The sequence below is a fragment of the Dromiciops gliroides genome, chromosome 1 (genome assembly GCF_019393635.1).
Source record: "Dromiciops gliroides isolate mDroGli1 chromosome 1, mDroGli1.pri, whole genome shotgun sequence".
Lineage (NCBI taxonomy): Eukaryota > Metazoa > Chordata > Mammalia > Microbiotheria > Microbiotheriidae > Dromiciops > Dromiciops gliroides.
This window is the reverse complement of record NC_057861.1, coordinates 368,216,275-368,243,936: the sequence shown is the minus strand read 5'-3', so window position 1 is coordinate 368,243,936 and position 27,662 is coordinate 368,216,275. Positions and strand designations below refer to the sequence as shown.

Sequence of the window (27,662 nt, the reverse complement as noted above, 5' to 3'; positions counted from 1 at the left end):
CTTTGTTTCCTTATTTTGTTTTTTTTTAATAGAATCTGTTTTATACACTAGAATTACATTTACATTAAATTTGTCAGTATGACTGCTTTTTTTCATTGAGAGATTATTCTTAAGTTAAAAAAACTGAGTTTATATGAAAAGATTTGTTTAAATAGTCCCACTCCATGATTGATATTTGTATAGCTATTAAAAACAATGCAAATAGTAATGAACCTCCTTTATAGGTCCTTACCTTAGATCTTCTACTATTCTGTTTTACAAAGTTAAAATATTATTAATACATTAAGATTTAGCAGCTTTAGTATCCTCAAGGAATAGTATATGGACATTTGGACAGATGTTATCAGTTATACATTTGAAAAATAATAGACCAAGTATTTTTAGCCAACCTAAAATCTTTCTTAGACATTTCACATGACAATACAGACTGAAAATAATTATTTCTTAACAACTGATAAGAGGTCAATTGCCCCAGGTTTATTTGGTTATTCAAATATTTGTTCAATCATTCACTTCTGTCCAACATTCTGTTACCCTGTATTTCCTGGGAAAAATACTGGAAAGATCTGTCATTTCCTTCTTTAGAGTATTAAGGCAAACAAAGTTTAAGTGACTTATCCAGGGTTAAACAGCTTGCAAATGTCTGAAGCTGGACTTAAGTTCATGTCTGTCTCACTACAGGCCTAGCACTCCATCCATTGAGCCACCTAGTTATCTCTGCCTCATACATACGCATACATGTATACACACATATGCATTCATGCATGTACGCATGCTTATGTGTTGTTTATGTGCATATAAACATATCTATACATGCACATAAACACACATCTGTATATATGTGTGTGTACACACACTATAAGAAAACATACGTCTAAATTCCTCCAAAAGCCCCCTTTTATCTTGCTTCTCCCTGTGTAATATATGTAGCACTGGGAACACAAGTAGTTGCCCCAGATTCAAAGTCTTGTTTTGGTCCATGTCTGTGCAAAACTTAAGATCCTCCACTGGTATGTTTATTTCCCCACCCCCTCTCTTTAGATTAGAGGACATAAGTCAAAGGAAAAGCATTTAATGAAATACCATAGTAGGAAAAATAGAGTATTTTCCTTCATCAACTAGTGTTTTCTGCACCCACAAATGTTGTTTTACATTTAGAAATGTCTGACTCTTTGTGAGCCCATAAATGCCTTCAGTAGCCTTATTTTTAGCAGTCAAGGCCCACTTGATTTCATTCTCCAGGATGTCTGGTTCTAGATCAGTAAGTACACTATCATAGTTATTGGTGATGTTAAGATCTTTCTTGTGTAGTTCTTTTGTGGATTCTTGCCCCATCTTCTTCTTCTTTGTTTTTCTTCTTTTGTTTTAAAATTTTGTTTTTGCAAATTACATGAAAAAACAAATTTTAGCATTCATTTTTAAAACTTTGTATTCCAAATTCTCTTTCTCCCTCCCTCCCTACCATTCAAATACAACCTCAGATACTTGACAATTACTAGTTATGTGTCACAACCCTCATTACCCATCCAAAATATATATATATATATATATATATATATATATATATATATATATATATATATATATATATATATATATATATATATCCTTTAATCTGTATTCAGATACCATCAGTTCTTTCTCTGGAGATGGATTTCATTTTACATAAGTCCTTCAGAACTGTCTTGGATCATTGTATTGCCAAAAATAACTAAGTCATTCACAGCACATCATCTCACAATATTGCTATTATTTTGTATACAGTACATTTCACTTTGCATCAACATATGTAAGTCTTTCCAGGTTTTTCTGATAGCATCCTGCTCATCATTTCTTTTTGTTGTTGTTGTTTGTTTGTTTGTTTTTTAGCACAAAAACAACAAATCAAAACTGTTCATTTAAAGTCTCTGAAAGTCTTTTCTTAGATGTCCTCTAGGTGTAGTCATGGAATGGAAGTCTTTTCAGGGGTTGATGTGTGGATGCTGGTAATCAGCCAGGAAAATTTCCTACAAAATTGAGCTTAACACAATTTTAAAATAGCTTTGTCAATAATCAAATCAAACAATGAAAGTTCTCAAAAACATGTCTAAGGGAATTCAGAATCTTAGTTGTTACACATGAAACATATAATAAAACAAAAATTGAAACATTCTTTAAAATTATAATATTACTATAGTCCCCCCTTATGGAGGGTAATTGAGAAGACAATTGCTGTGATATTAATTTTTTAAAATAATTTTTATCTTTGTTTCATCATTTTTTGCATCATCTGCCTAATTATCCTCATGCCATTATGAGAAATTTAAAAATCTAATATAATTGGTAACAGGTGTCAAGGCCAAATTCAACACTGTATTTATCATGACACCTGAGATAATTATGGGGGTTACCATAAAAGAACAGAGAAATGATGCGATATGAGCATTCCCACACTTGAGCAATATATACTGCCCATGCAGTATACCAGGCTTAAAATAGGTGGATGGAATATATGTCCATGCCACTGAACATATTGGAGGAAACTGAGTCAGACTTAATCAGATGCATGGGATTTGAGATGTCCATGGCATCAGGCATATAGGAGGGAGCATAGAAGCCAGGTGTAGAAGTGAGATGGGTGGGATGAATACTTCCAGCCATCTGTACAATATTGTGGGGAAAAATAAAATAAAATATTAAACCAAGAGAATCCAACCTCAACATTAGTCAAAAGCCGTTCCCTCGGCCATACCTTGACTTCATGCATGTCTCCCCTCATGTGACAGTTCAGTGTCTGCTCTTGCATGTATTCCTCTTGTGATTGGATGGCATCTTGGCCAACTGGCATCTGATAACTCAGAATAAAGGCAATTAGTGTCTTAAATGATAAGTTCCCATAATCCAAGTCTCATATGGATTTAAAAATTGAGGATAATAAATGATTGCAAAAAATGTGAATACATCTTGACTCAGAATATAATATATAATTATGCAACAATTTCAAATAATACCTTTTTTTACTTAGTATACAATTACTTTTGTGAAAAATCTGAACATATTTAAATATAAGTTAAAGCACAACAGAATCTCAAAGAAAACTTTTTTTTTTTGAAAAAAAGAAAACTTTTACAAATGTTCCCCTCTTTTTTTTTTTTGGAATATGCTTATCAAAAATAATACTTCTAGAATCAATTTACACTTGCCATGGCAACCAATTTGCCAAGGAAATGCTTTAAAGAGTTTGATCAAATAATCAGTTGAGAAAAAATAACAAAAACAAACAACTCAGAATATGGGAGCACAATACTCCTAGAATTAACACTGTATTATGAAATCAAAACCATCTTGCAATTTTTTAAAATTAGATAAATGAATAGAAGAAAATACACATGGAACAATAAAAGACAGTGAAATTCAAACTAAGGAAATCTAAATGAGAATGAACTTAATATTAATAAGAGTATTATAAAATATAAACTTGATCACATGACTAAAAAGTTTTTACAAATATTCTCCTTGTTTTAAAAACTAAGTATAAGACACAATCTCAAAAGCATGAAAATCTCTATGAAAATAAACCCATACCATTAATTTCAAAATGTAGATGTAATAGCATAGAAATCCTATGTAACCTCTGAACTGATACTATTACTCTGAGTGAATTCAGAACACTTTTGATTCCGATATCTAAAATCCCCAATACTCATATCAATACCTTGCTTCTTACTTCTACATTTCTGTAAAATATATATACTTCCATGGCAAAAGAAGCGGAGTCTTGAACTATGGTGATGATTGTCATTCTTATTCAGCTTAAGTTTTTCTTCTTTAACCCCTCTATATTGTCTGTCAGTCTTTTCACCATACAAATGCTTTATAAGATTACTAATTAAAGACAAAAGCAGGTTAGCAAAATTATGAACAAAACGAGCATATCTGGAATTTAAAGGGTTTTCTAAGGTTGTCTCAGAAGCACAGCCAGGCTGGGGAAGGGCTGAGCCTGAAGCTGCAAATGTAGTTAGAGAAAGTTGAGCATGCGCATTAGATCTTTGGACTTCCCGGGCAGGGGAAGCAATGGGCTTGGCCATGGGGGGAGTAGAGGGTGGGGTCTGGAGAGGAGGGGAGGGACCAGCACAATTTGAATCAGACTTGATTTTGAACTCAGGCCTGGATTCCTCTTCCCCCACTTTGCCTCCAGGTGCTAGGGGATTAAAAACTTCTAGAGGGTGGGTCATTGCCTCCAGGCATGCAAAATTAGAGCAACAATTAGTGTTAGAATTGGGAAAAGCTGCAGGAATCTCTTCAGGTTTCTCTGAAAAAGCATGGTTGGGAGAGGGAGTGATATTTCCTTGTGTGAGTAAGTTGCTGGCTCTTTTAACAAAAATAAAAAGAAAAATAGAAAATCCACAAAAACAAAGCATTAACATGATCTTATCCCCCATTTGTCTGGTTAAACAGACTAAAATCAAAAATAGGGTAATTAGGGAGTTTAAAAGGTCCATTCGAAAAAATTTAAAGGAAAACACAGCCAGTACGCCAGTACTTAGCAGTTAAAGGGAGAGGGAGGGGAAATTTCTTACCCAACCAGAAGATCAGAAGACTGAAGTTTAGCTTTCCTCTTCGTGGTCAGCCATCTGTTAAGGGCTAAAATTCTAGCTAAACTGTCTAAAATATCTAATGAGTGGTCGCCAATAAATTATAAGCTTTAGCAAGAGTTAGACTTTTAAGCATTTATTAAGGAGAATAAGAATTTGGTAAAGAGAGAGAAAAAGGCCTAGATTCCTATCTATTAAAGGGAGAGCACATTTCTCGCTCCCTTCTCCACCAGAGTCCAGAGGAAAAGAGAGCGAGACTGAGCGCCAGTCTCTTCCTTCCTCCTCCCACTAGTCCGCGTCACTTCCTGACTCCTGGTCTTGCCCTCAAAGACCTTCCCTTCATGGGCAGAACTCTTCTACAGTAAGTATCCAGCAGGTGGCGTTATTCTAATCGTTACATGAGGCAATTGGGGTTAAGTGACTTGCCCAGGGTCACACAGCTAGTAAGTGTTAAGTGTCTGAGGCCAGATTTGAACTCAGGTACTCCTGACTCCAGGGCCGGTGCTTTATCTATCCACTGTGCCACCTAACTGCCCCCTGCTCATCATTTCTTATAGCAAAATAGTGTTCCATCATAATATCATCCCACATATATGAATGTAATGGAATATCATTGTGCTATAAGAAATGATGAGCAGGAGGAGTTCAGAGAAACCTGGAAGGACTTACATGAACTAATGCTGACTGAGAGGAGCAGAACCAGAAGAACATTGTACACAGTAACAGCAACATTGTGTGATGAACAATGGGGATAGACTTGGCTCTTCTTAGCAGTGCAATGAACCAAAACAGTTTCAAAGGACTCATTATAGAAAATGTTCTCAACACCCAGAAAAATGAACTGTGAATTATGAATGCAGATTGAGCCATATTGTTACTACTTTTGAACTATTTTTTCCCTTCTTGTTTGAGGTTTTTCCCTTGTGCTCTAAGTCTTCTTTCATATTATGACTAATGTATAAATATGTTTAATGTAATTGTACATATACAGACTATAGTCAGACTGCTTTACATCTTGGGGAAGAGGGAGGGAAAAAAGGGTGGTAGAAAAAAAATTGGAACTAAAAATACTGTGAAAACAAATGTTGAAAACTATCCTTATATGTAACTGGAAAAATAATAAAATATTTTTTAAAAAATAATCTCATCCTACAATTTGTTCAGCCATTCCACAATTGATGGGCATCTCCTCAGTTTCAAATTCAACTTTCTGTTAATCTCTTTTTGGATCCCAACCTAGTAGTGGTATTACTAGGTCAAAGAGTATGCATAGTTCTACAGTCCTTTGGCAATAATTCTAAATTTCTCTATAGAAAGTTTGAATCACTTTACAACTTTCCCCTATAACATTTCTCATTTTCCTCTGCTATTCTATTATCAAATCCAATAACTATGAGGTAGTACCCCAGAATTGTTTTGACCTGAATCTCTCCAATCAATAATGAATTAGAGCATTTTTTCATATGGCTATAGGTAATTTTGATTATTTCATCTGAAAACTTCATATATTTTGATCATCTGTCAATTGAAGAATGTCTCTTATTTTAACAAATTTGACTCAGTACTGTTGCAAAATCTCTATGTCCAATGAAGAAAAGAAACAGCAAAGACTCCAATCCATAGAAAGATAGGTTTATTGAGAGATGAATCCTGTCTCACAATAAAGTCAGTCAGGCAGGGGTAGTACCTGTAAGACCATGAGCAGTACCAGCCTCAGACTTTTATGCCCCTGTGAGGTTTAAATGCTTATATACCTTACTATTTTAAGACATTATTCCTCCCATTGCATCTACATAACAAAGTCAAATGGTAGAGTTCATGAAATCAATGGATGTTCCTGGGACTCTTACAGATTTTACAGGGATAATATTGACTCTAAGTACTAAGGTCATGTCCTTTCAGCTGATTGGTTAACCATCTAGGACATCAGTTTAAAGAGTAAGTGTTCGTGTACATGAAAAGGTGTTATGGTCAGTCATGATCTGTAATGTTGATTGGTTCCTTCAGCTTAAAAGATACTATCTTGGGGCAGCTAGGTGACACAGTGGATAAAGCACCAGCCCTAGAGTCAGGAGGACCTGAGTTCAAATCTTAACTCAGACACTTTATGAGTTGTGTGACGTTGGGCAAGTCACTTAACCCTCATTGCTCCACAAAAAAGAAAAACAAGAAGATACTATCTTTAGGACCTTGATTAACCACAATGTGCTACAATGAACACAGTAAAAGGCACTTAGTTACGCAGACCAAGAGCAAATTCACAATTCATTGATAAATGAATACACATTGCTGCAATTACATAATATCTATACTTTGTGCTATAGTATTTTTAACTTAAGGAACCAAAGAACACTTAATGTTGAGTAAATCACCATTTGTAGTCTTTTATAGTGATTACTATCACAATTAAATCTCTTATATTTAAAGGGTGGGGAAAATCTCACTCACAGCCCTCAATGTGTTTGAGTACTGAGGCCTGTCAGACAAACTTGCTTCAATTTTTTTTCACAGTTATTATTGCTAACTGTATTTACCTCCATCCTATTTCCTCCACATGACATTTACTCTATTTTCTATCTTCTTTCACCCTCTCTCTCCTCAAAAGCGTTTTGCTTCTGACTTCCCCCTTCCCCAATTTGACCTCCCTTCTTTCACCCACCCACCCCTTACTCTCTTCCTCTACTACTTTCCTGAAGGGCAAGATAGATTACTATACCCAAATTAGTGTGTATGTTATCCCCTCTTTGAGCCAATTCTGATGAGAGTAAGGTCCACTCACTCACCAGCACACCCCCCCACCCCCATCTTCCCCTCCACAGTATAAGCTTTTTTTGTTTTGTTCCTTTTATGTGAGATACTTTGACCCATTTCATCTCTCCCTTTCTCTTTCTCCCAGTGCATTCCTCTCACCCCTTAATTTTATTTTTTTAAAGATTTCATCCCTAAATATTCAACTCACACCTGTGTCCTCTGTCTAAATATACTCCACCCAGCTGCCCTAATAATGAGAGTTCTTATGATTTACAAGTATCATAATCCCATGTAGGAATGTAAACAGTTTTACCTTTTAATATCCCTAATGATTTCTTTTTCCTCTTTACCTTTTTATGGTTCTCTGGGGTCTTGTATTTGAAAGTCAAATTTTCTATTCAGCTCTGGTCTTTTCATCAAGAATGCCTGAAAGTCCTCTCTTTCATTGAATTTCCATTTTCCTCCAGAAGGATTATACTCAGTTTTGCTGGATGGGTGATTCTTGATGTTAATCCTAGTTCCAAGCCCTTTGATCCTTTAATGTAGAAGCTGCTAGATCTTGTGTTATCCTGATTGTGGCTCCACAATACTTGAATTGTTTCTTTCTGGCTGTTTTCAATATTTTCTCCTTGACCTGGGAACTCTAGAATCTGACTATAATATACCTTGAAGTTTTCATTTTGGGATCTCTTTCAGGAGGTGATCAGTGGATTCTTTCAATTTCTGTTTTACTTTCTGCTTCTAGAATTTCAGGGTAATTTTCCCTGACAATTTCTTGGAATATGATGTCTAGGCTCTTTTTAAATCATGGCTTTCAGGTAGTCCAATAATTTTCAAATTATGTCTCCTGAATCCATTTTCCAGGTCAGCTGTTTTTCCCAGGAGATATTTTATGTTGCCTTCTATTTTTTCATTCTTTTGGTTTTGCTTCATTTTTTCTTAATTTCTCATAAAGTCATTAGCTTCCATTTGCTCAATCCTAATTTTTAAGCAATTATTTTCTTCAGAGGGCTTTTGTACCTCCTTTTCCCTTTGGTCAACTTGGCTTTTTAAGCTGTTGATTTTTTTTTCATGTTTTTTTTTTTGCATCACTTTCATTTCCCTTTCCATTTTTTCCTCTACCTCTCTTACTTTATTTTCAAAGTCCTTTTTGAGTCCTTCTATGGCGTGAAACCAATTCATATTTTTCTTAGAAGCTTTGGATCCAGGAGCTTTGACTTTGTTATTTTCCTCTGAAGGTGTATTTTTTTTTATTTTTTTTTAAGTGAGGCAATTGGGGTCAAGTGACTTGCCCAGGGTCACACCTAGTAAATGTTAAGTGTCTGAGGCCGGATCTGAACTCAGGTCCTCCTGACTCCAGGGCTGGTGCTCTATCCACTGTGCCACCTAGCTGCCCCTGAAGGTGTATTTTGATCTTCCTTGTCACCATAGAAACGTTCTAGGGTCAGCATTTTTTTCTGTTTTCTCTTTTCCCCAGCCTATTTCTTGATTTTTAACTCTTTGTTAAAGTGGTTCATTGCTTTCAGGGTGAAGGGGGCACTGTCCTAAACTTTGGGGGGTTCCAGCAGCTGATCTTTGAGATACTTCTAGGAATTTGTAAGTCCTTAGTTCTTCCAAGGGGGTATGATTTAAGGAGAGGTATATTCACCACTCTCCTGACCTGTGCTCTGATCTACAAGCAACCATAGGCCTGCTTCTCAGCATTGCAACCCAGAAGAGAATCCTGCTTCACTGTGGCTGCAAGTTGTGGGGCTCTTGTGCTCCTTCCCATGCTGGTACTGCCACCCAAGTCTACAACTCAGCTGCAAGCATGAGAAAAACAACAGAGTCCTACCTCAATGCCAGAAAAGAGACCCCTGTAATCTCCCCCTGGCCAACTGATCGACCCCCTCACCGTCCATGGGCTGAGTTTCAGAAGCAGCTGCTGCTGCAGCTGATTCAGAGTCTTCTTGGGCCTGGTTTTCTGGGGCTGGGTCTGTGCTTGTGCAACATGCACTGGGAAGACCCCACTCTCACCCTGGTACAGACCTTTCCTGATAACCTTCTAAGTTGTCTTTGACTGGAAAATGATTTCACCCTGTCCTTTTGTGGGTTCTGCTGTTCCAGGAATTGTCTTATGACATTATTTGCAGGAATTTGGAGGTTTCTTGGGGAAAGATCAGGCAAGTCACTGCCTTTCCTCTGCCATCTAAGCTCTGCCCCCCTCTTGGCACCTCTTCTTAATCTCTTCTGCTTCTGTTAAATATACATACCAACATTGGGGAGAGTAAGTATGCAAAATAACCTTGCATGAAAGGGGATGTACATGACAAGTACACAGATAGGGAAAAGCAACTCCCACCTCTAATTCTGTATGGTAGACTTCACTGGTAATTATGGCTGGATTTGTAGCCAGCTTCTGAGTTTCATCTCTTTTGAATATTTGTAGGTCACCTTATCTTCAGACTGTTATCATATAGTAATTTGAATCCCAAGTTAATAATGCTAGATTAAGAACTGTTTAGTCTTAGCTACTGGCACTTTGCTCAGTTAACAAAATCCAGACAAAGTGCCTCCATTCTAAACTTAAGGTTTTTCTTTTGAATCCTTTAGCTTGAGCAGTAAATCATAGCACATTGATCTATATACCTATCTCAGGTATATGAAAATTAATTTGAACTAGAGGCAAATGTAAGCTAAGGAAACAAAGTCATCTCTAGCTATTTGGGATGAATTCCTGTTTTTGCTATGTTTTTCTTTATTATATTAATCTGTCAACCTCAACAATTTTTATCTTTCAGGGTTTTTTTGTTTGTTTTGGGTAATTTTTTGGCCAGCATCATGAACAAAACTCCATTCTCTCTTTCTTTGTATATATACATACATATATGATATAGATCAAACTTTTTGATGGTGAAAATATTTTCTTATAGATATTTCCTTTATATTTGGTTATATTTCTCTCTGTTATTTAGAAAATTACCCTGGAAACCATTCTTCTGCAACTAGTTTATATTGTTAAGACTTGACTAAAATTTCACCAAATATAAATTCTAAACTAAATCTAGTTCATTGGTACAATAGTAATTTGGTAATATTGCCATAAAGTTTCAGAACAAAAGCTTGGATCCCCCAAAAAGTAGAAGTTTGCATTAATCAGTAGGCATTCTGCTTATTTTCTCTGAAAAAGGACAATTTGACAAATACATCGCTTGATGTCAGAAAAAAAATGTGTTTAGCCAAATATACTAGAAAGCATTTGATTCGACTTTTGATTACATTGCTCATTATTTGTATGCATTTCTGATTTTAAAGTAATAGATTACAGAAACTACAATTTAAAAAATGAGCAGGGAGAGGCTGCTAGGTGGCACAATGGATAAAGCACTGGCTCTGGATTTAGAAGGACCTGAGTTCAAATCCAGCCTCAGACATTTGACACTTGCTAGCTGTGTGACCCTGGGCAAGCCACTTAACCCTCATTGCCCCACAAAAAATAAAAACAAACAAACAAACAAACAAATAAAAAATGAGAAGGGCCTGGAAGAATTTGTTTTATTAGCATGTCTTTGTTAATGAGGATGTTTCACCTTGTGCAGGACACTTTATGACAGTTAGAAAGTTGTAGTTGACTTAGCCTGACCCATTCATAAATGTAGACTTAACTTCTTCCCTTACTGGAGTGATCTCAAAGTTACAACTCTTTCTCCTACCCTGGTTTCAAAATTCACATCAGTCTAAGGTCTAATCAAATAAAGGATTGTTCCATTAGAGGTGATGATCTCTAAAATTGTAAAAAGAACAGTTTCCCTATGCTGTTTTAAAGAAAATCTTTATACTGTTACTGTCAAAATAAAATAAATTGAAGCACAAAGTCCAAAGCACAAATTTACAAATGAATAGGATTTCAGTTTCCCACAGCAAAGCTCAGACCCAGCTATTGGGTAAAAACATGTTTATAAAAGTTTTGGGGATACAGAAAATATGAAGGCTAGCATCATGACTGGAAGAAAATTTGATTGGATGGAAATTGATAATGAGGGCTAACCAAAACCCCCATCCTTCCCTCTTGACTAAGCAATGCTCATTGTTTCAGTCCAGATGCTTCTGCAAAGACAGAGAAAGCAAACTAGAATTCTTTAGACAATAAACAAGACAAACTTAAAGGATAGCTCAGTGGTGGCAAAGATACTAACTAGCCTCTACTCCTGGTTGTCTACCTGTATTATTTAAGTGTAACATTTACTAGGCACAAGAACAGAACACTGATTAACATCAGAAATTGGATTTCTAAACTTAACTCATTACAGGCCAGCTAAATGTCTGAATTAAGTTAAGAGACAATCATGACTTTGGCAATTATAGGACAAAATCAATTAGCTGTAAATAGGATCAATTAAAAAGATGCAGAAGAAATCTGGTTATTTCAATATCAAGGTAAAACTGTTTCCCTAGCTTGATACAGAAGGTCTCTTGATTTATGAACCATTATTTCTCTCTTCTCCCATCCTAGGCAATGCACTGGTTTAGGTAATAGGACCCTAAAATTATACAAATCAATTTTCAAGGCACTGAGTTGCCATAATTATATATGGAAATAGGGAAAGAATTAGTCTTTTACATTTCATTTATCAGATGTTATACACAAAATTATTCCTTTCTTTAGGGTAACACTCTGATTTTGCTAGTACTATGAAAACTTTCTCCAAGGATTTAGAATTGAAAAAATTTTTAGACATCATGCAGTCCAGCTTGCTTATTTTGTAGATGAGGCCCAGAGAGGCTGCCCGGAGTCATGGAGGTAGTAAAGGTCAGGTCCTCTGACTTCACATTTTGTACTTTTTCTTTTTCTTTTTTTTTTACACTTCCAGGCTGCCCCCACTCAACCACTTTCTAATTTTCCTAGTCATACCTCAATATCTGATATTCCTTCCTTATACCTCTATATATCCTTATAAATAGATACATAGAGATATATTGACAGATATATATAGCTATATAGATACACACACAACATATAGATATACATATATGTGTGTGTATACATATATATACATATACATATATACATATATATATATACACATTAAGACTTTCTGTCATTACTATTTTTTACACATTTCCCCAAAGTCTCTCTCCAACCAACACTATAGAATCATATGAAGGGATATTAATGGAGGTATGAGGTGAAGGAGGACTCACTACTCTGCTAATTCATAGTTATTTGCTACTATCTACAGCATCTACGTATATAAGTATATATGTAAATATACATGTACATATATGTATTGTATAGATATACATATAAGTATGTGTATATGGGCACATATAGGTATATATGTACATGTATATACAAATCTATCTATCCATCTATCTATGAAAATTGACTAGCACTTATCATTTTCTATGGCTATTCAAGACCTGGACATACGTATCGATACTGTGTTGGATCCATCATTTGATTGGAGTCTTTGCTTCTGCTAGCATGAATTATAATACATGCTATCCTTTTTACCCAGTGAGGCATTTATCTATGACTATCCATACATCCTCCATAGAACTTCTACCCAGAAATTCTACCTTCTATAGAGGGATTCTGCCGTGTTTTTTTTTTAAATGAATTCTTTTGGTTATTTTTTGCTTTTACTACCCAGTATTTGGCATAATTCTAATCAGATACCAAGTCAACTTTGTTTTCCTGCCAAATATGTCCTTGATGGTATCTTTTTACACCATTTCTTCTACACAAGTCATCAGGGTAATAGACTACAGTGACTTAGACACCAGAGTGAACCTTTTTCTTGATCTTCTGGGTCACCTGAACCTATGAGTCTTTTGAGACTATGACATCACATGAATCATATCTAGACCATAAACAGGGGAAAAGCCATTAAAATGAAGAGCCTTGGTGACCATAATCTCATCTTATATCTGGAGAGATAATTGTAATGTGACATTTCATCTATTGTGAAAAATGTATTCTTTGAATGGATTAATTTAAGAGCATGTTATCTCTATTGAAGTTATTCCATTTTGAGAATAACCCTTATGAAAATGTCAACATCTAAGATCATTTTAAAAAGCAACTAAAAAATCTAAATTTACATTGATGGGCATCCAAGTCCTATATCAACAACTGTCATATCAATCATGTTGCCTTGGAATTGAAAATTTTCTTATTTCCTAAATTTCACTTAATTAATACTGAGTCCCAGAATAAAGACTTTTATGATGTTTATTTTATTTTGTACTAAACATTGACTCACACATTAAGGTGAATACAAAATCATTTGAATTATGATACCTATATAGTTTTTAATATATTCAGTAGTTTTTATAAGTAATTTTTACTATATCATATTGCTCACCTTTAAATAAATCAAAAAGTCCTTCTGTCTACCTGATACCTGGATAGGTTGTTGGCACAATGGATTAGAATGATAGACTTGGAATCATCAGGAAGCCAAAATTTCAAGTTTTAATCCTGCCTCAAACAATTACTACCTGTGTGAATCCAGGAAAGTGATTTAACTCACTGTGCCTCACTTTCCTCTTTTGTACAATGGAGGTAATAATAGCACTTACCTCAAACGGCTGTTGATAGGAGTAAATAATACATTGGTTTGAAAACCTTAAAGCACTAATAAGTGCTGCTATCATCATCATCATTATCACCACCACCACCACCACCCATGTATTCCAGGGAGGGTAATATTCACTCTAGGGGCATTTGGAAACATCTCCCCATGTAAATGCCTACACCTTAGCAGGAACTTATTGTCTCCTCTTATCCTTCTTCCTTCCTAGCCCCCAACTTAAGTTAATTCAATATAAGAATAAAAGCTGGATCAATAGAATATGAAAAAGAAAAAATGCTTCTCTTTTTACAATATAATTTTTAACTGTTTCTGAGATCTTGTTAGCACACAATTCCTATTTAAGATCTTCTGAAAGAGCAAAAGCGACACTTCTATGGAGAGGAAGTTGACTCAAGTGCACTATGGTGGACTATGGTTTACTGATGCTCCTATGTGTTTTTGTACTTTTGAATTTTCAGAAGGAAACATGGTCTATCAGTGTTGAAAAAGCATAAAGTTTAAATTTATATTATTACCTCAATTCTACTTTCTTAGTATCATTTTTTATTTCCTTTCCCACTCCCTTGCTCAGATTTCTGCTCACAGAAAACCCATATGTATGGGTGGGTTCTTTACTTTTCATTTGATTTTAATAATAATAGCATCCACTCTCATAGGATTATCACAAACATTAAATAAGATAGTATTTGTAAAGTGCTTTGCCATTCTTAAGGAACCAAAGCAAATAATAAGTGATATAGAACATATGCTTGTTTAGAGTAGTGATTATTTTATTCTTTGTATTTGTGTCCTCAGTATCTGCAACATCTGACAAAATTATGGTGCTTAATAACATTTGTTGACTGACTTTATAGGACAGTGTCACATGAATAACAAGGGTAGGATTCAAACCTAAATCCTCCAATATCAAATCCATCATGTTCTGCACAATTCACATTCTGAGCAGTTTACAATCTAGTTCAGAAGATAAAGCATCCACATAAGAAGAGTTAAATGAAAATACTAGAAGTAGGCAACAATTCAAAATAATTCAATATAACATGTTTTCAGGGAGTATGTAATAAAATTCCAGATGAATGTTTAGATATAATAAAAGCTAAAAACTTATACGTAGAAGAGATGCCTAGTCTCTGGAGTGGATTTCTTGGTAGAGGTAGGACTCTGAAAAATTTTGGGGGGGATTTTTGAATAAAAACAATTGCTGTATGTAAACATATTTGGTTTCCCTTGTGATCCTATATATTTTCTTTTTTCTTTTTTTTTTTGATGGTGAATTCAGTACAAAATTTTAATTTCAGAGCTTAACAATTATAAATGCTTGTGTACATTTAGTTAATCAAGAATCAAACCTCAGCCTAAGCCTCTGTATATACATATTGAAACAAAAGGTACAGGTTATGGGGAAAAAAAAAAAAAAGCTTGGGAGCTTCTTTACCATAAGGAAATAATTAACAATGTTAAACTATCTTGCACACTGAACACCATAAATTGGAAAAGTCAACATTTTTTATTATTGATTTTATTAATCTTTTAAAACACAACTATAATTGAATATTACAACAAAAACAATAGCTAGTACTGAGTGTATTAAGATGATTGTAGTCCTTCACTCATTCACTCTTGCATGCAAAAGCCAGCATTACAATGGAGAGTATTCACTGGGCCCCTTTAAGAGGTCTGATGCTAAAGCCCACCTCTGGGATGATGGTTATCATCCTCATCAACTTCTCCATTGTAATGGCATCTTCTTTCTCAAAGTCCACCAGTTCTATCTGATCCATATCTTCAGTCTCCTCTACTTCCTTTCTTTAAGGCAATAACTTTTCCAACAAAGATAGCTTATCTGTTGAAAGAAAGCCTTTCTCTGGGAAGTTTACCTTAAATTCAATTATTAGAATTCCTTTCTCATAAGGTGAGTGATAAATTGGCATGCCTTCATTCAGCATACATTTTATATCTCCATGTTTGACAATCTGACCAGGATGAGAAGTAATGACTGTGGTTCTATTATCAAGTTATTGGTTTTTGAAAGCCACACAATGCTTCAACCAACTGGATACAGGTGAAAAGGTCCTTACCTCATTGTGTGAATATGGCTTTATTCTTCTGATCCAACTGAAAATAGTGTTAATATCTCCTGGCTTAAGTCCTGGCTCCTGGTCACCTTCACCATGGAATGTTATCTTCTGACCATCTTTCATGCCTTTGTCAATATGACCCTCCAGAGTCTTCTTCTCTTGCACAATTTTTCACCCATTACAGCTTTTACATCTATCTTTAGGGCTGATTCATTCCCATGCCTTTGGTATTCCATGCAAACTAATTGAATTTGCTGAAGCATTCCAGGTCCTATCTTAATTCTTATTTGCATTCCAATACCTCTGCAATTAGGACAGCATTCTACAGCTTCCTTTTTACCACCCTATCCTTCACATTTATCACAAATTACTTTCTTTTGCAAAGCCTGTTTTCTCCTTTGCACCATTATATAAATCTTCCAAGGTCACTGACAACTGATGAACAACATTTTTACCTCTCCATTCCCTTTGCATTCTTTCACTTCCTTCAAAAAAACATATCAAAAATATCTATTGGAGAACCAAAGCCACCACCAGAACCACCCTCTTTGATGCCTTGTTCTCCACCTGTTTGTTATATGAGTCTCTTTTCTTTGCATCAGAAAGTACTTCTTAAGCTTGAGAAATCTGTTTGAAATTTTCTCCTTCATTTGGATTCTTATCTGTGTGATATTTCAAGGCTAGTTTTCTATATGCCTTTTTTTAGTTCTTCCAGGGAAGCATTGGGTTTTACCCCAAAAACATCATAATAAGTTGTTTCCTTCACCATGTTTTTATAGATGGGAACAATGCTTGCAGTATGCTTGGTCTTGAAATGCCCACATATAGGGTGGTTGAGATGTTAGGGTATCAAGTGGATGAAAGAGAAGATTGGGATGTTATGGCAAGATTGACACAGAAAATACTCAACCAGGTACTTGAGGTGGAGAGAGTTTATTATGTGTGGGTCCAAGGGGGGAGGGGGTCAAACCTCCAACAATGGGCCCTGAGCCTTGTAGCCCACCTGGTTATATACAAAAAGAATAGGCGTGGCATAGTGGTATAGTCATCATTATAGGACAGAAAGATACATACATGTGTATCAAACAAGGTTGAGGTCAATGATTGCCTTACAAAGGACAAAGGAGAGACAGGCCTGTAGCTGCAGCTAAAACACAGCAAGGCCAGGGCCTATCTGAGACAGACAAGGTCAGAGGGTACTTGTGATTTTCCACATCAGGGGGAGGGGGCACGAGTTCTTGTGTGTGGAACTTAGGCAGCTGCAGGTGCTGCCCTCCACTTTTCATTGAGGTTTTCTAGAAAGTTCTGCCTATATTTTTCTTGAATACATTTAAAACATTATGAAGAGGAACATGGGCTTCACCAGATTGCCAGATGGGTCCCCTGTACTAAAATGAACCTTGAAGAATATCGAGGATATAGATAATTGCAGAAGGGGAATTTTCAGGAGAAAGAATTTGGTAGAACAAGTTAAAAAAAAAATATATATATATATATATGTATACAACCTCTAACTCATCATTCCCATTCTTAGTGTGACATAAAAAATCATTTGAAAGTATATTTGTAACAAAAAAATCCTTTGTTACTTAGCTCTAGCATCTGCATGGCAAAAAAAAATGAATTAATTTATGAGACAAATATTTTAAATGAATATATTCTGAACACATCAAGAGGACAGCAATTATGTATTAAAATAGTTTTAATCAATGTTCTCCATAAAAACACATATTTTACTACTTAATAAAGCTAGAAAGTCTAATTAATAGTCTTCACTTTTGTTATATAGCATGAAGTACTATAGCCACTCACTTCAAGGCTTGGGTACTAAATTTGTTTTATGTCTACCAGAATCACCTTAAAATTTAACCTCCTGTCCAAATGTCCTATATAATTTTAAGGGTTTAGAAATTTGAAAGGGTTTTCTTTTCATTTTTCCTTAAAGCCTTTAATTTCATAGACATGATGGATTTTTTTTTTTTACAGAGACACATGGAAAACTTAGTTATAATCACAATTTTGGTAGTGTAGACAAACTGGGGAAACTAGGTGGTACAATGGATAGAGCACTCACCCTGAATTTGGGAGGACCTGAGTTCAAATCTCACTTCAGACAGTTACTAGGTCTGTTATCTTGGGCAAGTCACTTAAACCCAATTGCCTCAAACATCTGGGACCATCTCCAGTCATCCTGATGTATATGATGACTCTGGAGGAGAGAATGAGACTAGTGACTTTGCCCTGCCTCACTTAAATTCAATTCACTGCAAGTCATGACATCACCCAGCTGGCATAGTCTTCTTCAAGAACAAAGGGCAAACAATAATGTAGACAAACTAACTAGATAGCTAGCTGTACTATTAAGGTACATTCTAAACAGTCACCTAGGTTAAAGATAAGCATGTTTAAGTTGATGAGTTTTGGATGTGACATGCTTCAGAGTTGCATGGAAGAAGTAATTAGTATTCTTCTTCCTCTTCACCCTCTCCTTCAACAGAATCCACACCAACCTCCTCATAATTCTTCTCCAGGGTTGCCATATCCTCCCATTCCTCAGAGAACTCTCCTTCCTCAATGCCCACCCCAATGTGAAGTTTAAAATCTAACTGTGATGTCTAAAAATCTAATGGGTGGTCACCTTAAATTAGATTCTTATAACACCATTCTTTAGGCATTAAGCATTTATTAAAGTATATAGAAGTTAGCAAAAGAGAGAGGAAGAACCTAGCTCCCCTGCACCAGCTGCTCCTACCATGACCTCCAACCAAAAAGAGGGATCACCGTACTCCTAAAGCAGAAGCTCCCTGCGGGACCACCCAGACACAGTCCCCACACACAGCTCCAAGCTAATTGGCTGGTAGCATTGATTGACATGACTTACAGGTGGTTTGAGGAATAGATGTAACTTCTAGACACTAGTCACATGCTTTTTCCTCAGGGTGGTGCTGGCCTGGGTGGCACTCTGATTCTCACACCCACATACCAATGAAGATCAAATTTGTGGTCCAGGTGAGCCCAGGACTCAGCATTGGCAATGGTGTTGCTTAACATGAACATAGCCCATGTTACATTGGCCAAGTCACCTCCAGGAACCAGAGTGGGAGGCTGTAATTGATGCCAACCTTAAAGGTAGTTGGGCACCAATCCACAAACTAGATGCTATACTTTGTCTTGATGGTGGTGATAGCAACATTGACATCTATTGACATCTATGGGAACCACAGCGCCACAGTAGAGGAGGTAGCAAGCCATGCATTTACTGTGGTAGGGGTCACATTTCACCTGTTGTTAGCAGGCTCAAAGCAAGCATTGGTGATCTCTGCTATAGAAATCTGCTCATGGTAGGCTTTCTCAGAAGAGATGCCTGGGGCATTTGTGGCCAGAGGGAAATGGATAGGGGAATAAGGCATCAATTTTGTCTAGAATTCTGTCATATCAATATTTAGGTTACCATCAAATTATAGAGAGAAGCAGTGATAGAGGACACAATTTGGCTAATAAAGAGATTCATATTAGTGTTGGTTGGGCATTCAAAATCAAGGTTTCTGTGATAGATATCATAGATGGCCTCATTGTCTATGATGAAGGCACAATTAGAGTGCTCCAGGGTGATGTGAGTGATCAGAATGGAATTGTAGGGTTCAACAACAGTTGTGCAAACCTGAGGGGCTGGGTAAATGGAGAACTCCAGCTGGAGCTTCTTGCCATAATCAACAAACCTGTTCCATTAGCAGAGAGGTGAAATCTGAGCCAGTCCCACCACCAAAGCTGTGGAAAACGAAGAACCCTTGAAGACCCATGCATTGGTTTGACAGCTTCTGAATCTTGTCTGGAACTGGGTGTATGATTTCCTTTCCAATAGTATAGTGCCCATGGGTATAGTTATTGGCAGAATCTTCTTTGCCAGTGATTGGTTGTTCAGGATGGAAGAACTGGCCATAGTTTCCAGCACTAACTTCATCAATGACGGTTCCAGATCTATAAATATTGCTCTGGGGATACATTTACCAGCTCATGTTTCACTGAAGAAAATGTTGACAGAGTCATCTCTTCTCCCAGAGATCTTATCATTTGCATTTGCCCATCAGGCTTGATACCATACTGCAAGCAGTACAACTCCCAGCATGCATTGCTAATCTGAACACCAGCTTGACCAGTGTGGATAGAGATGCATTTATGCATGGTAGTTGGTAAGTTAAGCAGCTATTACAACAGCAGTACCAGGGATACCCAGGTTCTTCACAATTAGAGAGTTAGGTGCAATCTCAGAACAAATATTCTAAAGGGTTTATGCTCTTTTTACTTTCCTCAAAACTGATCTTTTCTCCAAAGGTCCTTATTTCTGCTTAGCACAATACCATCCATACGCTGGGGCAGCTGGGTGATACAGTGAATAGCAAGCTGGGCCTAGAGTCAGGAAAACTTGAATTCAAATCTAATTTACTAAACCTTCATTTCTACTTCCAGAACATCTTTCATACTTCATGACAACTTCCTAATTGATCTTCCTACTTTCAGTCTTTCCCATCATCAATCTGTCTTCCACATAACTGATAAATTGCTATTCCTAACACATAGTTGTGACTTTATTGCTTCCCATGCTTCTTCGATCAAATATAAGCTACTGTGTTTGGCATTCAGAGACCTCTATAACCTGACTCCCTACCTTTCCAGCCTAACTTCACATTATTCCTCCTCATGCATTCTCTGTCATGGTCAATTGGTCTACTAGCACTTCCATCTTCTGCCCTTCTATCTTTGTACAGTCCTAGCATACTGTTTGAAAACCACTCCTACCAGAGGCCCTTCTTGACTTCCATCCTCCTCATCCAGTTGTTCCTGTTCTCTACAATGTGAAATTACTTTCCTATATAACTTATAGGTGTTATCCAAATACATGTTGTATCCTCCCCCCACCCCACACACTAGTGAAATATAAAAATACTGATGGCAGAGATAGTTTTATTTCTGCCAATTTATCACCAGTACTTTTCTATGTGGCTTTAAACAATGTAGGAGTTTGAGAAATATTAAGTTAAATTAAACTCAGAGATTGAGATTTGGTTAAGCAAACTTATACACTCATAGTCAAGAGATAAGCCACTTGGGTGTGGGACATTGGGTTTTCTTGGTTTTTTTTTCTTATAATTGTGAAATAAGAGTAAAAATAGGGGTTTGTAGAAACTTCCCAGAACAACTCTAAAAAGAAAATCATTGTGGATACAGAAGATGAAATGAGTAGTAAGAAATAATGAAGAAATGGATGTGGAACTGAGAAAGAACAGTGTAGCCAAGGAAAATAGATAAATTTACAAAAGTAATAATTCAGAGAGGAGAAATTATGTATCCCTTCCTCTTTTGAAGTGATGGGAGACTATGGGTGTGTAACATTGATCATGTAAGGTATTACAAAAGTATTAGTTCAGTTAAAGCTTGAAACAATACTAACTTGTACCATGTATTAGTTCAGTTAAAGCTTGAAACAATACTAACCTGTACCATTAAGGCTCCATTTATTTATAGATCATGTTTGTTGGACTGCTTTATTTTCTTTTTTTAAATGCTTGTTATAGGCAGGAGTTGCTCATCAGCTAAGGAAATAGGAGTGGATAGATTCTGGAGTGAAAGTAAGGTAAAAACAAAAGATAAATATGGTTTATACATATGCATACATATTTACATGTACATATATATATATATAATATGGAATAACATAACATATATGGAAGGGCGTGGGAAAACTGGGATATTAATTAACTGTTGGTGATGTTGTGAAAAGATCCAACCATTCTGGAGAGCAATTTGGAACTAGGTCCAAAGGGCTATAGAACTGTGCATACCCTTTGATCCAGCAATGCTTCTGCTAGGTTTATTTCTCAAAACTATACCCGAAAAGAGAAAATACCTATTTGTACAAAAACATTTTTGCAATGGCTAAGAATTAGAAATCAAAGAAATGCCCATCAATTGGAAAATGGCTAAACAAGGCATGGTATATGATGGTAATGGAATATTGTTGTGCTATAAGAAATGACAATCAGGATGGTTTCAGAAAGGCCTGAAATGACTTGTATGAATGGATCCATAGTGAAGTGAGCAGAACCAGAACATTGTACACAGTGACAGCAATATTGTTTGATAAAGAAATGTGCATAACTTAACTATTCTCATCAAAACAATGACCCAAGACAATTACAAAGGACTAATGATGAAGCATACTATCTACCTCCAAAGAAAAAATTGATATTGATTGATCACAGACTGAAGCATGCTATTTTCCATTCTTTTTAATCTTTTTCTTTTAAGTTTTCTTATACAAAATGACTAATATAGTAATGCTTTTTACATAATTGCACATGTATAACCTATATCTTATTGCTTGCTGCCTCAGAGAGGGGGGAGGGGGAGTGAGGGAAGGAAGGATAAAATTTGAAATTCAAAACTTTAAATAAAAATGCTTATTATTTTTAAAAATAAATAATACCTATAATATCAAAATAGTATAACATAATTATATAGAAATATAGAAGATATTAACACACACATATACAATCTATATATACAAGATTAATACAGTAATTATTTTAAAATTAGTAAAAAAAGTAGTAAAAAATCAGAGACACTAATCTGGCCCAAGTATGGCCTCCCTATCATAAATTAGAAAGAAGCTTATTTTGGGCCAACCCAAGAAAAGTTATTCTAATTTGAATAGTTCCATAAGAATATCTGAAGTTTTAAGATTATTATGATGCAGTTGGTGAGAATTGTGCTGTTTGATTTCTTCTCAGAAATGTGTGTTTCAAAAAGGAGTAATGATGCCCATTGTATTTTAACATGCTGTTTTAGAGAAGATGAGCTGCCACATTGAGATAGCAGTTAAGAAGTCATACAATCCACTGAAATGGCAATTATCCCAAAAGTCTCAGAAAACTGGCTACAGAGCATTTCATTCTTCATTTTATACTAATTTGGCTTCTTTTTCTTAAATGATTGGAAGACTCTTCATACTCTTCAAGTCCTGTGCCTAAACAACATTAGACCTCTCATTTAACCAGATGAGTACTTCAGCAATATATAATATTTTGAATTTATCTATCTGTCTTTCTATCTATCTGTCTGTCTTTCTGTCTTTCTATTGATCAATCAATCATCTATCAGTATATATCTGTATATCTACCCACAGTAACACAAATGGGAACACATGTTTATAGCTTAGTGCTCTTTCCAGGGAGATACAATTTAGAATCAATGAATATTAGGAGTAGTGTATTCTATATTTAAAATTTTGTGTGTGTGTGTGTGTGGAGGGGGCAATGAGGGTTAAGTGACTTGCCCAAGGTCACACAGCTAGTAAGTGTCAAGTGTCTGAGACCAGATTTGAACTCAGATCCTCCTGAATCAAAGTCCAGTGCTTTATCCACTGCACTACCTAGCTGCCCCCATATTTAAGATTTTACTATTATATTAATCCCTCTACTCTCACTTTCAATTATCAAGTTATATGACCTATAACCTGTGTTTAAATCCCTAGGCTATTCCAAATTCTTAGTCTAAAGGAGTTCGGCCCTTCCCATATATCATATAGATGTGGTATATAGTTAAATTATGAAAATATGTTACCTTATTATTATGAAACTTGACAAAGTATAAAATTCTATTTAAGATTATTATTGTTGTTGTTATTATTATAACTCTGCCCCCAAACTTCCAGGGCCTCTTTGCTTGGGTGAGGTGGAATAGTCAGTGCTGGACTCTCTTCTACCAAGGAACTATCCCTTTATGCAGTTTCCAGAAGCTTGCAGAGGATCTATGTTATTATTACTTGAAATATCTACATCAGAATGACAAAAATCATGAAAAGTCCAGGGGAATCAAGAGAAGTCAGAATAGGGGAAACTAACAGACAAAACTAATCATGACCATAACATTTGGAAAAGCAAAGTAAAAAACTGAATTGATGGTAACAGATTTAATTATGGAATCTAAGATTTTTTTGCTCTTTAATACGAAGTATTTATTTACAGAATAGTCTGTGCTTGCTCATTTTAACTTCATGCCACTAGATGTCAGTGTTCTCTAAGGAATGATTCTTCAATAAAGGCATCCACTAACAACTTTTAACATAACACCAGTATGTATGAGATTCATATGGGTAATAGTGTCATATGTTTCTATTCATTTTACATGTTCCAGTGGCCCTTCAATTGATATTAATGTTTTTCTTATTAATCTAAATCTTTTGCTTTCTAATTAGCAAATAGGAAATTAACATAACAATCTTTAGCATTGAAATTGAGATTAATCACACAAATTATGGAAACATTCCAAAAGTATAGCTCATAGTTTTGTCATATTTTATGTTTTCCCTCTTTTTTTGATTTTTTCCTTACTGCAGCCATTAGATTTTGAAACAAAAAAGGCATATACTTTCAAAGTAGAGGCTTCCAACCTTCATCTTGACCACCGCTTCCACTCAGTGGGTCCTTTCAAAGATACAGCGACTGTGAAGATCAGTGTGTTGGATGTTGATGAGCCTCCAGTATTTAGCAAGCCTCTTTACACCATGGAGGTTTATGAAGACACTCCTGTTGGGACCATAATTGGAGCTGTCACCGCACAAGATCTTGATGTTGGCAGCAGTGCTGTTAGGTAAGGATTTCTACTTCTGTACTATAGTCTAGAAATCATAATTGTAAGTGATGGGGCCTTTTCAGGGAAAGCATTCATATGTATGAATACATGTTAAATATCTATAATACTCTGTGGAAGTCATCAATAATCTCCTTGTTCCCTCCCATTTTATAGAGATATTTTGAAACAAAATTTTAAAAATACAGCAACAATAACAGATATGCTTATTCTTGTGCAATTAATCGCTATGGCAACCAAGTTTGGAGGTTGCTTGGGATGGGGAGAAGAGCAACAGAGCCAAAGTCTTCCCTAGTGTTAAGTCCCATTAAGCTGTGACCAAATTGATGATGATTCCTCAGGGAGATATTCATTAGTATCAGAAAGGGGTAGATCTATAAGCAAACACAGAAACACACCTGAAACTCATGTACATATTTATAAAATAAGAACATACCCCCCCCCCACTGAAATCAAGTTATCACCAAGAATTCCCACTTATTTGTGTCGGTTTCTATCTGTGTGATTTCAGTTCTACTTTAAAGATTTTCTTTTATGTTTACTTATACTGAATTGTCTATTTGGAGGGGCCAAAGAGGATTCAGTGTGATTTGCCTTTTAACCCACACCCTGAAAGGTACACCTGTACCTGGAAAAAGCCATGACATGTGCTATGGTAAAGAACCCTAGTTCATACATCAGTATGGACCTCATTTCCTGACCACTCAGACTGTCCAGACCCCATGGGGCAATAGGATGGAGAGAATAATTTGCCTTTCCCCCTCATCTTCCCTTCATTCTATTCCCCCAAATCCTATAAGGCATCAGAGTTACAAGAGCAAAATGGATGCTGACACTCCTTGGATAAGCTGGAAGGAACACATCTTTCTGATGAAATGGAGGACTTTCAGGCTTTAACATCTGGCACTCTGTCCTTACATTCTCTGAGCCTTCCCATCAACCCTTTCTATATGCACTCCACCCCATCCAAAATATTTTCAGCCATTCTACTGATGTAGCATAATGAACCTTAGTCCTTGCCATTTGCCTCTCATTACACCCATAGAATTTCTTGATTTTTGCGTCTTCCCTGAAACTGGGTTTGCATTTATGATTTTTCTCCCTCAATTAAAACAAACACATAGACACAGACACACACCCACACATACATGCACATAAACACACATTTCTATTTAATTTATTTCCATTGTTTAGGAAAATGCTTGGCACTTAATGAGCATTTAATGAATGCTTTTTCATTCATTCATCACAAAAACAGCTTATAAAATTATAAACAGTCCTCCTGAGATTTGTCATGGGGCAAAATGAATATCAGCAACAGGAGCTACTGTTCAGCACAATATTGAATCTAGGGTTTTTTCCACCAAGAATTCCTAGTGAACACCTGACTGTTCCCAGCTCTTGAAATTATCTCTTAGAGTTACATGACTGTTCTTTGCTGATGTATTTCTGCCATATGGAAAACCTTCCAGATGATTATATCGGGGACCCAACTAATTTCTGGACTCAACTGGGGCTCATTATTTGGGAAATAGAAAGTGACCTAGTGATTGTAGAATTCAAGACAATTTCTAGAAACAGGATAGATAAAGTGATCAGTGAGAATGGAAAATGAAACTAGTAATGTAGAAAAGTGAAAGACCTAAAAGACCTTGAAGCTAAAGTGTTAAATACTTATTCACTTAAACTTCAAGAATGTGTGATTTCTTCCATGTAGATCCTCCCTCCAAGGATGCAGAAAGAAATCACTCTAAAATTTAAGAGCTTGTCTGTGAAAATTGATATGACTAAAAAAAAAAAAAAAGAATCACCACAAGGCCAACCTGCTGATAAATCTTTCCAAACTACTCATATTGGTATGCTACCAAATCCAGTCTCAAAACCTTTCCAGTTTATTAGGACTTGCAGGAACATACGTTCTGTTGGCACTGCCATCAGGAATTCAGGGCTACATCTACACCATGTGGAAACATCCACATAGCACATTAGTGAAGGAAAGTATTTGATATTATATAAAATGAGGTATTCCCCTTATTAAAATGCAAATAGAAGTAATTTATTAATAAGTAATGATAATGTAGGAATTAGTATATACCTAACATACACACCCTTCCAAAATCACTGTGTAAATACAAGGTACTATTAGTATTGATAATAATAACTTACATGAATGTGAATCAAATACTAAAAGTGTTTTAGGGTTTCTGAAGTACTTACTCCAATTCTATCATGATTTCTACTCATAATATTGACATTTTGTACATACTAGTATATGTGTTTATATATACACATACACATATATTTGTATATTATATATACATACATGTATATAGATTTATAAATAGATAGATATATACATATTATATATACAAATATATATAATCACATTGATATAACATATGATATATGATACATAAATAAATAGAGGGGAAGGAGAAAAAGGCAAAGAAGGTGGAGCAGGTAAAGAAGAAGGAGAAGGAAGAGGAGGCGGAGGAGAAGAAGAAGAGGAAGAAGAAGAAGGAGGAGGAGGAGTAGGAGAGAGGAAGAGTGGAGAGGGGTTTGGGAACAGTAATCTGAAATTTTTCAGGTCAAAGCACAAATTTCACAGGGTTTAACTAAGAGACTACTTGTGTTGAATGGATGTGGCTATATTTCTGAATCATGAAAAAACTGAAATAGCCCTTAGGTTGTAAGCTAGATTCAGAAATGGAGTAATCAACATTTTCCTATAAAAAGGCAGGTCAAATACCAACTAGATTTCGGTGGAGTCTAATAAATATGAAGAGAATCTCAGTGAAGAAAGCAGTTATTGATATCATCTACTCATCTCCTGATGTCATTGACATAAGAAGGATGACTTATTCAAATCTGTCTTTCCTTTCCTCCAGCACCAGGTACTCCCAGATATTTCATTTGGAGTGAGGAAATTTTTTCAAAATCTCATCATGGCCCTGGAAGTTAACACTAAGTCTTGTTCTACATATTTGCATTTATATTCAAATTGCAGTTCTTCCTTACAAAAAAGAGAAATA

At 35.7% G+C, this 27,662-nt stretch overlaps 1 protein-coding gene and 2 pseudogenes across 3 annotated transcripts in view; 1 reads left to right on the top strand and 2 right to left on the bottom strand.

The window, feature by feature from the left end:
- The window catches only part of CDH12 (cadherin 12), a 1,430,569-nt gene that overhangs the window by 1,328,468 nt on the left and 74,439 nt on the right, over positions 1-27,662 (top strand). For all 3 annotated transcript variants that reach the window (XM_043974996.1, XM_043974997.1, XM_043974998.1), the window contains one exon: positions 24,377-24,630. In XM_043974996.1, coding sequence (XP_043830931.1) covers positions 24,377-24,630 — 254 coding nt within the window. The remainder of the gene's footprint in view (positions 1-24,376; positions 24,631-27,662) is intronic.
- On the bottom strand, positions 15,572-16,750 carry LOC122734282 (annotated as a pseudogene).
- Positions 18,441-20,163, bottom strand: LOC122734281 (annotated as a pseudogene).